The 17,593-nt window shown below is 41.1% G+C and overlaps 1 protein-coding gene across 1 annotated transcript in view; it reads left to right on the top strand.

Moving 5' to 3' along the window:
* The window catches only part of LOC138676817 (stereocilin-like), a 62,101-nt gene that overhangs the window by 28,531 nt on the left and 15,977 nt on the right, over positions 1 to 17,593 (top strand). The window contains exons 5-12 of the mRNA XM_069766461.1: positions 4,928 to 5,063; positions 5,155 to 5,351; positions 6,069 to 6,159; positions 7,772 to 7,952; positions 9,786 to 9,955; positions 10,073 to 10,228; positions 11,006 to 11,148; positions 11,236 to 11,384. Coding sequence (XP_069622562.1) covers positions 4,928 to 5,063; positions 5,155 to 5,351; positions 6,069 to 6,159; positions 7,772 to 7,952; positions 9,786 to 9,955; positions 10,073 to 10,228; positions 11,006 to 11,148; positions 11,236 to 11,384 — 1,223 coding nt within the window. The remainder of the gene's footprint in view (positions 1 to 4,927; positions 5,064 to 5,154; positions 5,352 to 6,068; positions 6,160 to 7,771; positions 7,953 to 9,785; positions 9,956 to 10,072; positions 10,229 to 11,005; positions 11,149 to 11,235; positions 11,385 to 17,593) is intronic.

Genomic DNA, 17,593 nt, shown 5'->3' with positions numbered 1-17,593 from the left:
CTGGACCGCTCTATTAACCCTCTTCCTTATACGCTCCAAAAAACGAGTATTATTTTGAAGCCATAAAAATCTTGGTACGATCTCCGAAAAAACAAAAGTTGAATAAAAAAATTCTGTTTTTAGCAAGCCCCTTTTATATATCCCTTTTAATAAATGCTAAAAGGTCAAGAGTAGCTATTTTCTCCAAATCGTTACCCCCCAAATGAAAAATGACTAAATTTGGATGAGGGCTTCTTTCTGCTAGTCTATGCATTTCCAAAATTAAGTCCCGCCAAACCATACCCCTCCTGCTATGCCAGAAAATCTGTAACGAGGAACTATCAAATGATAAGTTCTGTGTATAACATCTTACGGTAGCCCTCTTCTCGGCCCAATAAACAAAGGAATGTCCGATGATCCATATTGTGATGATACCTAAGAAATGAATAACACGTTAATGATAGTATAAATTTGGACGGACATACAGCTTAAAGCGGTTAGATTCCCATCTACCAATTCTCTTTATTGTGGTTTCATTTAGGCCCAAACTGGCTGCTTCTGTAGCCGCACCAATACGAAATGAATGGGAAGAAAAATTTTGACCACCAAGATTTAAATGCTCTAATGCCTTTTTAAGGATAAAGTTAAATTGAAACACCGTCGCAGGTTGCCCATTCCTGTGTACGAAAAATGGGCCGAGAAAATTCAGCCGATGAGCCAACCATCTCGTAGCATTAAAAACTGGGCAAATAATCGAATCTGACACAGAATTTAGCTTTACCGATGACCCTCTGCCCAATTGATCTGTCTTGGATTTTTTAATAAATAAGTGCAAGCAGCGATCTACTAGTTGGACATGCTCAAAAAACAAACCCGATGGGGAGGATTTACTTAAAGAAACAACTTCAGACACCCGTAAAGCTGCAAAAAATGAAAGAGAAAAAGCCGCAGAAAAAAGGAAGGCCTCGAATTGATCATCACATACTGTGAAAAGGGCTAGACAAATGTCTCTTAAAATGTTAACTGATATCGGGCGGCGACGATCTGCAGAAAACGTAGCTTTCTTAAAACCCTTTAAAAACTGCTTAACTAAAAAATACTCAGTTAAAGGTTTCTTACCTAAGGCCTTAAGAAAAAACGATATTCCCGCTAAATTCTTATATATGGCAGAATAAGATGAACCATTTTTTACTAATTGCTCAATAAAAAATAATGCGACAGCCGGGTCTGACTCGTTGAAGAGATAATTGTGTAATTGACAGAAATTAACCCATAACTTCCAAGCAGCCGAATATTCGGCCCAAGTTTTTTCTGCCAAAGAATTTTTCACAAAATGTTGAATTAAACCTGAATCAAGTCCCATAACTGCCGAGGACAAATTGATCTTCCCATGACCTCTTCTGGAACTTGATCCAAAGAACGAGACGCCTGGCGGTGACAAATAAACTGCGCATTATAAATATTAATATTGCTAGAAAAAACAGCCTTCAACCAGATATTGAATTTCAAACAAATAAGAGTAAGATGCCTCAGGATGATGGAACACTGCCTATTCTTTGATGAAAGGGTATTCAACATGAAAACCAAGTTTTGTTTGTCAGAGTGAAATAAGATTCGCCTGTTGGAAAGATGAACGCCCCAAAACTGAATAGCTAAAAAAATGGAAAACAGGTCCAAAAATGATGGGTTTTTAGTGACCTTAGCATTCACCCATGACTGGGGCCAAGACTCAAAGGCCCAGTAAGAAAAAAATGAAAGGCTCATACCTAAGTGCTCATGAGTAAAAATGGACAAACCCAGATCCTCATCAGAGGCAAAAGGTGTTTGCCATAAATTTTTTCCATTAAAGTTAAGCAGGAATTGCAGCCAAATCCGTAAGTCATCCTTAACCTCTTTACTCAAAAATATGAGAGAGCGAGGAGAAGACTGACCGGATGTAAGTTCATAAAGACGCTTGGAAAAAGCATGACCCATAGGTATGATTTTAAGCGCAAAATTTAGCATACCCAAAAGAGATTGAAGCTCCCTAAGGGTAACACTTTCCCTTGTTAAAAATAAATTAATTAAGGAGCACATTTTACCTATCTTGTCAGAAGGGAGGGAACATGTCATGCTGGAGGAATCAATATGAATGCCTAAAAATTCCAACGAAGTGCAGGGAGAGACTGTTTTTTCTACGGCAATAGGAACGCCAAAATGGAGACAAATTTTAAGGAACCTATCAAGAAGGAAACTACATATATTTGAACTACTAGGGCCTATAAACAAGAAGTCATCTAGGTAGTGAAGAACCCCGCCATCAGAAAGGGAAAATTGGACCACCCAATGCAAAAATGAGGAAAATTACTCAAAATAATAACATGATAACGAAAAACCCATAGGGAGGCATTTGTCAAAAAAAGAATTTATTACTAAAACAAAAACCAAGTGAATTGAACCCATCTGGATTAACTGGTAAGAGTCTAAATGCCGATTTTATGTCTGATTTAGCCATCAAAGCATTAGAACCAAATTTTTGTAAGAATTCCAAAGCCTCATCAAAAGAAGAATACCTAACAGAGCATAAAGATGAGTCAACTTCGTCATTAAGTGACGCCCCTTTCGGATACGACAAATGGTGTATCAATCGAAAGGAGCCCTGCTCTTTTTTAGGAACTACCCCAAGAGGGGAGATCCTAAAATTAACAAAGGGAGGAGAATCGAAGGGGCCAGCTGCCCTACCCGACTCAACTTCCTTAAAGATTTTTTCTTTCACAATTAAAGGGAATTCGGAAGCAGATGGTAAGTTCCGAACAAAAGAACAACCAACCCCTTTAAACTGCGGAACAAAAAATCCATAGTAAAAACCTTGAAAAATCATTGAGCTAATCTCCCGATCTGGAAATACCTCTAGCCACGGCACCATGTTTTGTAGCTTCACCGGAGTCGGGGCCCTTTGGAATGGATTCCTTAAGGGCTTGTTGACCAGATTGGAATTGCTTTTTATAACATTTGGACATGGAATGGCTGTTTCCGCAAAAGGAGCATTCATGCCGAAAACGGCAATTAAGGGCTCATTTACAATTGCCTTCATTAAATGCAAAGCAGACTCCTTTTTTAGCGGGAGCAGCCACTCCCTGTCTAGATGACGAGAATTTTTGGGGCAGCATCAAGTTAATCCAAAGTCCTATGTCCTTCTTGCCCCAGGATAAATCGGGGTGCATGGCTAGCTTTTGCCTAAAAGATTCATCATAGATGAGCCAAGCCATGCCCCCAAAATTCCTATAGGCTTCTAAAATAGTATCCAAATGCTGAAAGAGACCTGAACATATGTTAGGGAATTTTTCTCCAAGAACTGCAGCATAGATAGAAAAGGCTTGAAGCCAATTGTTAAATGATTTAACTTGAGAATATTTCCTTTTGTCCTCCGTCTCATCCTTCCTCTCATATCTATGCTGCAGTTCTTTTACAGATGGCAGTAATGAGAATAAATCAACATACTCCCTATTCCATATCTGCTTTTTTAACGCAGAGCTCAGATGGAATCCAAGTGGTGACAATTCACATGTAAGGGACTCCTTTAAAAATACCTCAGGTAGACCAGGTTTTTGTATAAGATTAACCCTACCTGCAACACATTGTGCAGCAGGTGCTGAAGAGATCTGAGGAGACCCTTTAGATAAATATTCGTTAATAATATCTTTTACCATCGATTTTAGATCAATAGGGGGGACAGACAGGGGCACATTTAAAATCTCACCCCTATCCGGTCTGATGTCGTCCTTGTCTGTGGGAGCAGAAGCACTCAAGCCCGTATCAGAGGGCGAATGCTGCTGCAAAGGGAGCTCCTGCTCTTCATCCGAGCCAGGCGATATGGATCTCCAGGCGGCCGCTGCAGCGCAGGCAGCACTCGGTTTTCTTGTAGCGGCTTTTTTCATCCGTTGTGGTTCAGGCGCCGGCACTCCCTGGGCTATCCCACCTCTTTTATGGGTGCGATAGCTAGATGGATCCCCGCCGATGTGTCCTCTGCTTGCCGGCCGGCCTCCACCGTGAGTTAAGGCGGAAGTGGCCGTGGAAGATGACGACGGGGCGTCGCTTGATGAATTCCGGCAGAGTCGCACAGAGGGCTGCGAGAGTTCAGACGCGATGGCTTCCTGTTCCTGTTCCGACTGTCACGGGTCCGGTCAGCTGACGAAGATGGCGGCGGCGAAAAAGATCTCCTCGGCTGTCGGTTCCTTGCGGAGCTGCGTGAAGAACGTTGAGGTGACGGAGACGCTGGAGGGACACTTGGAGAGAGCGGAGACCGAGGACCACAAGCTGCGATAGCCTCCGGAGCGGAGGTAGATAATATAGCAGGTTTTATAGCCAGGCAGCTTTGTAGCCACTCGGCGCCGCCCTCCTCTTCGGCCCTCCTCAGCAGCTGTTCCATCAGTGCTTCCATCTGACGTCTTCCGGTCTTCAGATCTTCCTGAGGTCGATTGATGAAACGGTCCCAAAACAGCTGATTATATATCAACGAATTCTTCCCGCACAAAATCAGATAACCAATCAAAATGCTTAAAAATTGCGGGAAACTCACAGAAGATGAACCTGCATAAACCGGTTTAAACCTGCTCGTGCCTTGCACAGCTTACTTAGAAGAAAAACCACCATATTAACCCTTTAATGTTTACCATAAACAACCAATAAATAAACTTGTTGTAAGGCGGCTGTGTTCTCATGCGACCCCCCTAAGATAAACTCAGGGGAGGGCGTTCATTCACTTAAACTGTAAAGCGCTGCGGAATATGTTGGCGCTATATAAACATTATTATTATTATATTATTATTCACTGTCACTGCAGAGATGCGAACAGTGGTAAGTGCTCCAGTGGAGCTGAAGACACCGAAGATTTGTTGTAACATGGCGGGGGCTGAAAAAATTGATTTATATTTCACTCCCAACATAACTGTCCATACTTCTGTTTTAGGCCCAGTACTGTATCTCTCCTTCCAGCCAATAGCTGTAGATATGTACTGCAGATGCTGAAATCTGAAGCTCAGTCTGCGGCCGCCTTACCTCAGCAGCGTCGCTTTGGCTTGCTTGATGCACTCATAAGTTGCCTGGTAAGACCATGCCACCAGCTCACCAATATTCACCTTTGCATACACATACATTTGCACATATAAGCACTATGTCATCTTTCTTTTTCTGCAGAATTCTGCAGGAACCATTGACCCTCGGGCACAATTTATCATTCTTGGAAGCTTAGCTCCATTTCTCAAAGGCTCAGCTTATCTCACATTGTCCCAGGGAATGATGCTAAAGAATGTTGAACGTGTGACAAATTACTTCTATCCTCAAGAAACATGGCTGCCATTATCACAACTGCTGCAAGAATCACAAAGCTTTGGGTATGTAATACCCAGGTGTCAGGGGATATTGAACAAGGTCAGCATATAAATCAGCAGGCAAATCAGGGGCAGATAAACAACAAGAATGTGTATATGGTGTCCTTGTCCTCTCATACGGACATGTGTAGGATTCCAGGGATGCTGCTGCCAACACTAGCTCTCATGCATCAGCTTCATCTATATATGTAGAACTGGAAGTCCGCTAAGATGTTTTCCTTCTTCTTCTAACCCCACCAGCTGCTATCTCTAACACTGAGGCTGCCGTCACACTAGCAGTATTTGGTCAGTATTTTACATCAGTATTGTAAGTCAAAACCAGGAGTGGAACAAATAGAGGAAAAGTAGAATAGAAACATATTATTCACCACTTCTGTATTTATCACCCACTCCTGGTTTTGGCTGAGAAATACTGATGTAAAATACTGACCAAATACTGCTAGCGTGACAGCAGCCTGAGAGAAGGCAGAAGCAGAGCAGAGATAGCTGACACAGCCAAGAACAAAATGTTCTGTTGGATCAGTAGCAGAAGCAGTAGGATAGTTGGGAGACCATATTTTACATGTTCAGAAACATGGGCACTAATGATGTTTTCACATGGTGTTGTTTGCTGAATTATTTACATGCACAATACCTAATTAGGCATATAGAAGACATAGAAAAGTAGGGTGAAAAAAATTATAATGAGGTGCACAATCATTTATCTTTTATTCTTTTTAGCTCTCCGACTCTTTGGACACCTCTGCTGCTGGAACGTTTGGACAGGTTGGTTCCTTTACTGCCACTCAACTCACTGCAGTCTCTCAACATGGTGAGTTCCAGCCTATAGAAGTGAGGACATCATACATTACTCCTTTAAAAACCAGGACATTTTCATTTTTGTGCTCTTGTTATTTTCTTGTCTTCTTCTAAAAGCCCTTTTTTTTAATTTTCCGTAGTCGTAGATGTAAAGCTTATTTTTTTGCAGAACAAGCTGTAGTTTGGATTGGCACCATTGCAGGTGGGATGGAATGATGGGAAAAAAAATGCAATTCCGTAATTGTTTCTTTTGAGGGACTTTCTTTGGCGTTCATTTTGCGGTAATAATGACCTGGAAACATGATTGTCCTGGTCAGTGTGATCATGGCGATAATAAACTTGTATAGTTTTGTCCTTCTATTTAAGTTATAAAAAATAAATTCAGAATTTTGTAAAAAAAAATAAAACTTTGCTTTGTGATGAGTGACATTTTCTGAGACCTGTAACATGTTTACTTTTCCGTTGATGGAGCTACGTGAGGGCCTGTTTTCTGATTGGCAAACTAACCCTTTTATTGATACTCATTTGGGGTACGTATGATTTCTGATAGTTTGCTTTTTATTACATTTGTTAGAGAGGTAACGTGACAAAAAAAAGCAATTCTGGCTGTTTGATTTTTTCCTCTTTGCAGTGTTTGCCGTTTTGGTTACGGTAATTGCATTTTGATAGATTGCACTTTTCTGGACATGGTGATTGGTACAAAACATATTGTTTAATTTTTTTAATGGGGGAAAAATGGGTGATTTTTATTTTTATATTTTTCATATTTTAATTTTCTTTCACGCTATGTTTTAGTCTCTTTATATTTTATACTGTAATACTTTAAGATTGCAGTTTATTGTAAAAATCATGGTCCCACTTGCGGACTCCTGCCCAGAACTTTTATTCACGTTCAAATGCAGGAGGCAGTTAACGTACTTGAAAATAAGACTCCACCTTGTAAGATATTTTTAGTTTTACTGTCAAAATTCTGTTCTGGTATGTTTAATAAAAAAAAAAATTTGTTTTCCTGATGATATCTTTAAGTTGATGTATGCAAGAAGCTCCTCAGCTCCCCCAAGTGGTGGCATCAGGAAAACAGAATTTTTTTTTTATCTCAGAGGGGAAGAAAACTTTTAAAAGACTTTTGACATTTAGTCACATCAGAATCCATTATCGGTGGGGATTGGGACTTGAGACCCTCACCAATTGATAGGAAGAAGAGGAACCACTTAGCTAATTTTCAGAGTGCAACCAGTGCAGAGTACAGACTTTTTATGGGTCTGTACACCGCTCTACTGTGTGCATAAGACCGAAGTTTGGAAGCTGTAATATTGACCATAACAGTGGCCAGTCAGCTTCCCAGTATGGTTAATGATAATTAAGTAAAAATATGAGAATATATTTAGTTTTCATTCTCAGAGAACAAAATTACTAGTTAGGTTTGCATATTTGGTGCCTGTATTAGATAATTCTAAACAAATTGGTAAAGATTGATACAAATTTTCACAATGTGATGTAGTTCCTTATGGCAAGGACCCGCGATGATGTTTTAATTTTATTGAACTGCATATACAGAGAGGCAAAATAATGAGCAACACTCTAATTTGTATGGCTTTTGTTTCATGTTCCCTCATTTTATGAAGGCTGCACTTTCTAGCCGTTGGTTATTTCGAATGCTGTCTGAAGAACGATTATGGAGGAAATCAGAATTGGGTACTGCCTGCACAAAGGCTGAAACGGTGGACCAGCGGGCAGAGAACATGCAGAAACAACGTACATTGCTCCAACGCTTGTTTTTGGCTCGCTCCATGTCGAATAGTTCAGGTTCGAGTTGGTTGGATTGAATTGTAGGAAGTCCTATTAAGTTAAGTGCATGCAATGTCTTTTTCTGGTGGATTACTTGCCGAAAACCACCTGAAAAAGCGCTAACTAAATGCTCAAAAGAATTAACTTATGTATTTCTATGTAAAAATGACTTGCTGATCATAAGTTCAGTTTTTTTAAGCAATTTTTTAAGCGCTTCAGGTTTACAAAGACGTCAAGTGGTTAAAAGAAATAAGCTGATCATTCTTCAAGGGGCTTCTGTTCATATGATGCTCTAAACCTTATAATACAAGTCAATGGTAATAATAAAAATCTTTATTTATATAGCACCAACATCTTCCGCAGCGCTTTATAGTTTAACAGTTTCATACAATGGTACAGCTCTAAAGACGCCCAGGCATCTTTTAAAACGATTTGTCAGTGTTTTCTTGCTAGGGGTTTCTTCTTTGTTGAATGGAGTTAAAAAAACGTCTGGAAAACGCAAGTACAAAAAACGACACAAAACACTGGTAGAATGCTCGAAAAACGTATAGCAGTCAGACATTGAAAAAGCGCTTCTAAAATGACCTAAGAATGCGTAAAAAGATGCATCAGGGAAAAAAGCTCAGCATTTCCTGAAGCGTCTTTCTCTTGAAAAACTTGGTGGGTTTAACTGCTTGAAAAAGACGTTGCACATGCTCTTAGTCTATTATTGTAAGCTTTACAATCATCTACATCTCTGTAATCACTCTCAATTCTCTAAATAAAGAGTAGAAGTATGTTATCTTTTATGAAATTAATGTCATTATGAAAGTTAACTTTATTGTCTGTTTAGCTGCTACATAATTTGTTGCATAAATCAGAGAGGTGTTTTGCACAGGGAATGGTTCATGCAGCAAATCAACCACTTTTAATGTCTGTATTTTTTAAAAAAATTGGAAAATTTGTTAAGAAAACCACGCTTTAAAAAAAATCATTTTTATTAATTCAATAAAATTAAATTAGTAGAAGAGCAGAGAAAAGGGAAAATTCTTCTTTTCTCCCCTACATCATCTTCAGGGCAGAGTTGGAGAGGCTCATATATATATGGGTCGCTCTAACTCTGCCTTGAATGGGCCTCTCCAATTCTGCCCAGAAGATAATGTAGGGGATTTTTATATGTATTTGATGCTCAGCCGCTCCTATCGGGTTTGGCTAACCTTAAAGAGTAATCATTGTTTTAATTTTCTTTCTTGATAAATCAATAGCACATGTGAATATACAAGGCTTTGTTATACATGATATCAGATAAATTTGCTTCCTTCTCCTCCTGGACTGATCTTTCATTATCTTCAGTGAAGACACATTTTCCCATAACTGAGATAGGAGATAACATTTGGTGCTCATAAAATGTTATGGAGAACTGTAACTGTTGTTTCAGAATAATTTTCAGCACAATGTCTGTGTCTGCCGCCTCCTCCTCCTCGCCATAGAATTTTACAAGCACAACTCTCTTATCTCAATAATGGGAAAATGTGTCTTCACTGAATACAGTTTTTAGTCATGAATTCAGAGTGCAAAATCAATCCAGCACATGAAAGAAGCAGATTTCACTGAAAGGATATATTACAAATTTACTTATTTTCAGCTGTACTATTGATTGCTGAAATAAATATTAAAATGTTGGCTACTGTTTAATCTAATGTTTGTCGGTGAATGAAGACCTTTCATTGTAGTCTTACGATGCAAATATGAACTAATTGGACATCATACAAAATTAATGAAAATGTCTATAAACCATGTACAATCTGACTACTGTATATCATTGTTTCCTTGAAATGATTTATCATTTATTGCTTTTTGTTCTCTATTCAGTGCTGGTACCTGAGTGTGCAAATCTTCGTGGCAGCATTGTCTCGGCTTGGGGTGTAGAAGTTCTCCTCACCATGACTCCTGTCAATTTTATAGACTGCCTGGAACAAATAGGTCAGAATCCTGATATTCCTAACAGTGAGCTGGCTCCTTTATTGACCAGAGTACTGAAGGTAGGAAATCTGGAGTTTTCAGATATTAGCCTTAGGTTGAAAGCACAAGAATACTTTGGAATATGCTGGCCTTATATAAGTGAGCATAATGGTATACTGGCTGCATTCTTTTTATAGATAGCTGGACCTGTGTCTGTCCTTCCTAAACATGTCGTTTTGCGGCTCGGTCGTTTGGCCACTAAGCTTAGTGTGAAGCAACTCAAGGTGGTTTCTTTAGAAGATTTGCAAGTTGTGGAGGCTTTTGGAAACCAGCAAGAATGGACTACGAGTCAGGTAATGAAATTTCTATAAGTGAGATTCTGGTTTGGCTTTTATCCTAAGTCATGTGACAAAGGTCAACATTGACTGTTAGGATTGCCACTTCCAATAGCTGGCACAGCAGTTCTAGTTCTCTTCCTCTCTGATGAGACAATTTGTATAAGGGCTTATTCAGTTGTCCTTGCAAATTGGTTTGTGCATGCACCTGAATGCACGGACTGGTCATGGCTCTCCCAACCGGGGCGTGACAGCCTCATAGAAATATATAAAGCCATAATGCTCTGGTTGGGAGACCTGCAGTCTGTCTGTGCATTGCGGTCCTTCATCAGACCAGGATCAACGGACGTTTGAATAAGCCTTTAATGCCTACAATTCTTTCTTGTAATTTTACATGAAATACAGCTCTGGAAAAAATTAAGAGACCTCTGCAGTTTGTCTCATTTTTCTCTTTATATTTTTGAGTGAAATGTAAATTGTTCATTTATTCTACAATTACAGCTTTCATGCGTCTTGGCGTGCTTTCCACCAGTCTTCTACACTGCTTCTGGTGCAAAAATGTAAGCAGTTCTTCTTTGTTTGATGGATTGTGACTATCATCATCCTCGTGATTACATTCCAGAGGTTTTCAATGGGGTTCAGCTCTGGAAATTGGGCTGCACATGACAGGGTTTTGGTGTGGTGGTCTCTTAATTTTTGCCAGAGCTGTATATATAATGAATACCATCCTACAACCTTCTGAATATTCAATGAGCTCTGGAATATTGACATTTCATTATCTTAATATTTCCACAGCTAAACACATTGGTCAATAGATTCCTGAAGACTTATAAAGTCACAGCCAAGGATTTGACTGCATTGCACTTGGTGACTCTTGGATACTTAATTTGTGGTCTACCTGAGATAGACATACAACAGATCACGCCACTAGAATTTTGGTATTTTACCTTTTTTCCATTAGTGTAGTAATCGAATATATAATAATAACAATAATTACTGATTTGTTCCGTTCTTCTTTGCGTTAGCTCTGCCGTCATGTATCTCGGCCAATTCTCTCTTAGCTGCACCGAGCTACAATTGGAGGCACTAGTACGGCTCTGCACTGGTAATGCCATGTTTGGAACAGTTAGTGGATGGACAGAAGACATATTTCTTGAGATTGGATCTGTTGCTGGTGAGAAGCATTTCCATAATAGTAATTTTAATAATAATTTTATTTCTATAGTACCAACATATTTCAAGACACTTTACAAGTCGGAGGGTGAACGTACAAAAAAACAGACATTACAGAGTAACAGTTCAAACAAGAGGAATGCGGGCCCTGCTCACAAGAGCGTACAATCTATAAGGAAGTAGGGGTAGCACAAAAGGTAAAAAGTGCTTGTAGTGTATGGTCCAGAAATCATTAGAATAAAAAAGGGTATTAAAGTAGAGCTGCCTGAACCTAAGACTGTATGTGTATAAGTCCAGATACAAAGTGCTACTGAGTGAATGGAAAGTGTGGGAACTAATGATAAAAGGGACCAAACTCTGTGGAACATTCAGGAAGGGAGAACAGGGAATGGTTAGATTAAACCCCTTCACAATATATGATGTATATTTACGTCATATGTCGAGTCCCCCCCCCCCAAGCCTGTTTTCACCTTTATGACCAGGCCAAATTTTACAATTCTGACCAGTGTCACTTTAAGTGGTAATAACTCTGGTACGCTTCAATGGATCCCACTGAATCTGAGATTGTGTTGTTTCATGACAAATTGTACTTCATGATAGTGGTAAAACTCCTTCTAAATGATTTGTGTTTATTTATGAAAAAAACAGAAATTTGGCAAAAATGTTTTAATTTTCAAACGTTTAATATTTATGCTCTTAAATGACAGCGTTATGTCACACAAAATAGTTAATACATAACATTTCCATATGTCTACTTTACATCAACACAAATTTGGAAACATAATTTTTGTTTTGTTAGGAAGTTATAAGGGTTAAAAGGTGACCAGCGATTTCTCATTTTTCCAACAAAATTTAGAAAACCATTTTTGTTGGGCCCATATGACAGAAAATACTCGAAATTAACACCATTCTTAAAACTGCACCCCTCAAGGTGTTAAAACCCACATTCAAGAAGTTCATTAACTTTTCAGGTGCTTCACTGGAATTAACGAAATGTGGAAGGAAAATGACCATTTAACTTTTTCCACAAAAATTTAATTTTAGATGCAATTTTGTTTATTTTTGCAAGGGTAACAAGAAAAAATGGACCCCAAAATTTGGTGAGCAATTTCACCTGAGCATGCCGATACCCCATATGTGGGGGATAAGCCCCCGTTAAGATATGCAGCACAGCTCGGAAGGGAAAAAGCACCATTTGACTTTTTGAATGTAACATTTTCTAGAATAATTAATGGACACCATTTCGCATTTGGAGTTCCCCTCATGTACCTAAACAGTGGAAACTGCCCACAAGTGACACCATTTGGAAACTAGAACCCTCAGAGAACTTATCTAGATGTGTGGTGAACACCTTGAGCCCCCAGATGATACCCAGATGTTTAGAACATTAAGCCTTGAAAATAAAAAAAATAAAAAAAATTCTCACAAAAATGTTATTTTAGGCCCAAATTTAGCATTTTCACAAAGGTAACAGGAGAAAATGGAACCCAAAATTTGTTGTGCACCTGAGTATACAGATGCCCCATATGAGAGGGTAAACTACTGTTTGGGCGCACAACAGGGCTACGAAAAGAAGAAGTGACCTTTTGGAATAAAGACTTTGATGAAATTCTCTGTAGTCTCGTTTGGAGAACCTCTGATGTGCCTAAACAGTGTAAACCTTCCACAAGTGACCCCGCTTTGTAAACTAGACCTCTCAAAGAATTTATCAAGATATGTGGTGAGCACCTTCAACCCTCAGGTGATTCACAGAATTTTACAATGTTCATCTATGAAAATTAAAAAATATATATTTTTGCCACAAAAATGTCATTTTAGCCCCCAAATTTTCCATTTTCACAAGGATAAATGGACCCCAACATTTTTTGTGCAATTTCTCCTGAGTACGCCGATACCCCATATGTGGTGGAAAACTACTTTTGAGGCACAGTGCAAAGCTCAGAAGGGTAGAAGTGCCATAATAGAGTTCAGATTTTGCTGGACTGGTTTGAGGGGGCCATGTCACATTGACAGAGCCCCTGAGGTGCCAGAACAGCAGAAACCCCTCCCATAAGAGACCCCATTGTACAAACTACAACTCTCATTAAGTTCATCTAAGGGTGCACTGATCATATTAACACCACAGGTGTGTCACATAATTTTATACCATTGGGTAATGAACAAAAAAAAATACATTTTTACCCCCAAAATTTGATTTTACAGACAGATATTTCATTTTCACACTGGGAAATGAGTTAAAAATGGCACCAAAATTTGTCCCACAATTTCTGCTGAATGTGGAAATACTCCATATGTGTCACGGAGTTACCGCGACAGAGCAATACCAGAAGACCACGGTGTCTGACGGCTTCTGCTTCATCGCTGAGAAGAAGCATTTCTCCTGTGTATTAAAGGTGTTTTGTTTTCTTTCAGCAGGACAGGGGTTAATAGGCCTTGTGGAAAGTCCTGCTTTCAGCTGTGCTCAGTTAGCCACTCCTTTCTCCTATAAAAGCTAGGCCTTCTGATCAGATTCTTGTCTTAAATAGCACTTGCTTGATAGACCTGGAGTAGTGAGGAGCTGGTGTTTGGAGAGCTGGAGGAATTTATTGTGCGACAGTTGTATGGTTTGTATGCTTGGAATATTCCTCATCCTTACCTGCTTTATTTACCCTCCCTGTCCTTCACACCCTGGTGGATACCTTTGTTATTTGTGAGAGCATATTTTGTGTGAGTGTTTTCTTCTTACCCTTGTCTTTGTTCCCCTGTTTGTCGGGTTGGTGTACTGTTGTACACTGTAGCGCCTCTCTTCCCCGGGTGGGGAGGGGGACAGACGCAGGGCAGCAGTCAGGAGACAGGGCGAGGGTGGAGGCCCCAGCATCCTCGCCATCTGAGGTATCCCGGGGAACAGAGTGAGTTAGGGCGCCCCCTAGAGCTAGGGCCAGGAAAGGTGCCCCTGGTTCCAGTTTACTCGCCAGTCCAATCGTGACAATATGTGACTGTATAGTACTGCTTAGCCATACGGCGAGACTCGGGAGGGACGGAGCACTATTTGCCTCCTTGAGCTCAGATTTTCCTAGAATAGTTTGCGAACTCCATATACAGAGCTAGAAGAGCATAATCCCCCTTCAGGCAAGGTCGGACTGACCATCTGGCATTTCTGGCAAATGCCAGAAAGGCCGGTCCCTCTAATGGGCCGCTCGATCACCTCCAATCCCTCATCAGCGTGCACTTCGGGCAGCATTATCTTGCCTTGCAAACACAATCACGCTGCACTAATGAAGCCAGCAGGACCAGGGGGCGGCGCGCTGTGTTCTGTGCTGCCCCTTGGCCCTGCTGATCTCAATTTTCGAGCGCTATCGTGTACACAAGCAGGGGCGGCTGTGCAGGTCTGCCCTGTACAGAAGTTTTAGGCCTCCCGACACTGTACTGTACCTTAGTGTTGTATAAGTGCCGTCACAGGCATCCCAGCATTGCAGACACATGGCGTGATGTGAAGGTGGACGTCACCTGCGAGCCCACCGGGCTGAGAGGAGCTTCTGCGATCAGGTCAGCAGAGCAGGGGGCCGGGGCAGGAGGTCTCTGGCAAGGTCAGATCTTGCCGTCTTGGTGGTGTCTGCAGTCACACTGAGGCAGGTGAGATGATTTATTGCCCAGCTTGAACCTTGAAACAGATCGCCTCACCCCTGTCAGTGGGGTCATGGGCTCCAGCATTGCCCGATATGTGTGTAAGATCAAGCTACAGCAATAACTCAGAGCAGACAGCTGTATACAGGATCATAGCTGACTGCTCCTGAGCCTGGCTGCAGGACATCATACACTGCATGTAATATATAGAGACTCCATATACTGTATTATATTATGTATGTCCTGTAGCCGGTCCAGGAATGATCAGTGCATATCCAATGCACATAGTACACACAGTGTATGGGAGAATATGTCACTCCCTGATCTTAATTGCAGGATAATATGTGATGTTATAAGATCTGATGTCTCTATGCATAGTGTAATATATACCATGACACATTACCCTGTATATAACATCCGATGTCTGTACACATAGTGTAGGATATATTAGGGATATAATATTCTGTGTGCACAGACATCGGATGTTATATACATCGAAATATGTGACTGGTGTAATATCTGATGTCTGTAGCCACAGTATACAGTAGTGTAGCTACGGGGGGGCAGGCAGAGTGGACGGTTACCCTGGGTCCCAAGCTCAGGGAGGCTCACCCAGAGCTACACTGCCCTTAATTAATCAGCATATATAATGCGCATATACAGTTAAGCCCTGCTGAAGATCTCCCTGTGCTACCACTCTCTGTTCTGTAGACCACAGATCGCTTTTTGCCTCAGGTCTACAGAACAACGCACGCTGAGGACGTCAGAATCCTGGCGCGTTGCCATCATTGCACTGCGCTGGGGCTCTGACATTTGGAGCGGGAGTCGGCGCTATGCAGCTCGTTGCCTTGCCCCTGGACTTGTCAGGATCCTGGGTTAGAGAAGTATATGATTTTTTTTTTTATTAAAACTTGTGGTGTAATGTGGGGGCATCATAAACAATGGGGGAACCTTATACGTAGTGTGAGGAACCCCAAAACTGTGTGGGGGCCCTCATACATTTTAGGGACTATTTCAGCAGCCAATATATAACTTGGGGACTAATGCAGGGGCCGTTATACAGCTTGGGGACTAATGCAGGGGCCATTATATAGTTTGCAAGCTAATGAGAGAGGGCATTATATAGTTTGGGGGCCATTATACAGTTTGGGAGCTAATGTGCAGGGGTCATTATACAGATTAGGAGCTAATATGGGGGGTATTGTACAATTTCGGGACTAATGCTGGGACCATTATACAATTTGGGAACTAATGTCGCGGAGCATTATACTGTACAGTTTGGAAGCTAATGTGGGGGACTATTATACAGTTTGGGTACTAATGAGGGGGCCATTATACAGTCAGAGGGCTACTGTGGGATTCATTATTCAGTATTTTGGAGAAGCAGCTGAGACATCATGCTATGTGTAGGGAAGCTGTGGGCCCACCATACTATATATTGAGAAGCTGTGGGCCCACCATACTATATATTGGGAAGCTGTGGGCCCACCATTCTGTGTATTGGGAAGCTGTGGGATTACCATATTGTGTATTGAGAAGCTGTGGACCCACCATACTGTGAATGGGGCGCTGTCTGACCTCCATATTGTGTATAGAGGAGAGGTGGGACCATCATACTGTGTATAGTGGAGCTCTGGGACCACCATACTGTGTATAGTAGAGGTGTGGAACCACCGTACTGTGTATAGTGGAGCTGTGGAACCGACGCACTGTCTATAGTTGAGCTCTAGAACCACCGTAGTGTGTATAGTGGAGCTGTGGAACCACTGTACTGTGATTGGGGAGCTGTCGGACCACCATACTGTGTATAGCGGAGATGGGGGACCATCATACTGTTTATAGTGGAGCTGTGGGCCCATTATACTGTGTAGAGGGCAGTGGCGGGAACATCATATTGTGTATATTGGAACTGTGAGTGTATTATACTGTATATAGGGGAGCAGTCTGCCCGTCATAATGTATATAGAGGAGTTGTACATTGGGGACTCAGGGAACATTAGTAGATGTTAAGTGGGCACTTAAGAAGCATATTTGTTTTAGGGGCACTCAGAGTACAATGGCCATCATACGTGCACATGGGGCATTATTACTTTCCAGGGAAAAATGTGGACACTGTTTTCTAGTGCATTTGCACAGGGTATTAATATTTTCTAGGGGGCAATTTTACCATCTAGAAGGCACAAAGGAGGCATTATTATGTGGAGCAGTAAGAGGAGCACGGTTATTGTACCACACAGCAGGTGCAGTAATATGGCCACGGCAGCGGCTCAGTACTGGAGTATGAGCAGGATGCAGCGCTTGCAGCGCTGGGGTCCTGGGTTCAAATCAAGAGCAACAAATATGACTGAGTTGAAATACTGCGCACAGCTGTGACTATATGTTATATATTTGTGTTACATGCACCTCACCTCTTGTAACATACAGGTGTACAAGCATATTACAAACTCTCCACATGACAAGTGGGCCTGTGCACCTTCACATGCCAGGGCTGAAGTTTAGTCCCAGTCCAGCCCTGCCTTCAAGTGAAGCCATTATGGAAATTATACCCTTTTGGGAATTTATCTGCACTCCATGAGTGTTTTCCAGAAACAAGAAGCAGTGTATGTT

Source organism: Ranitomeya imitator, chromosome 4 (genome assembly GCF_032444005.1).
Source record: "Ranitomeya imitator isolate aRanImi1 chromosome 4, aRanImi1.pri, whole genome shotgun sequence".
Taxonomy (NCBI): domain Eukaryota; kingdom Metazoa; phylum Chordata; class Amphibia; order Anura; family Dendrobatidae; genus Ranitomeya; species Ranitomeya imitator.
Note: the sequence above shows the minus strand (reverse complement) of the source record. Positions and strands in the feature narration are given on the sequence as shown.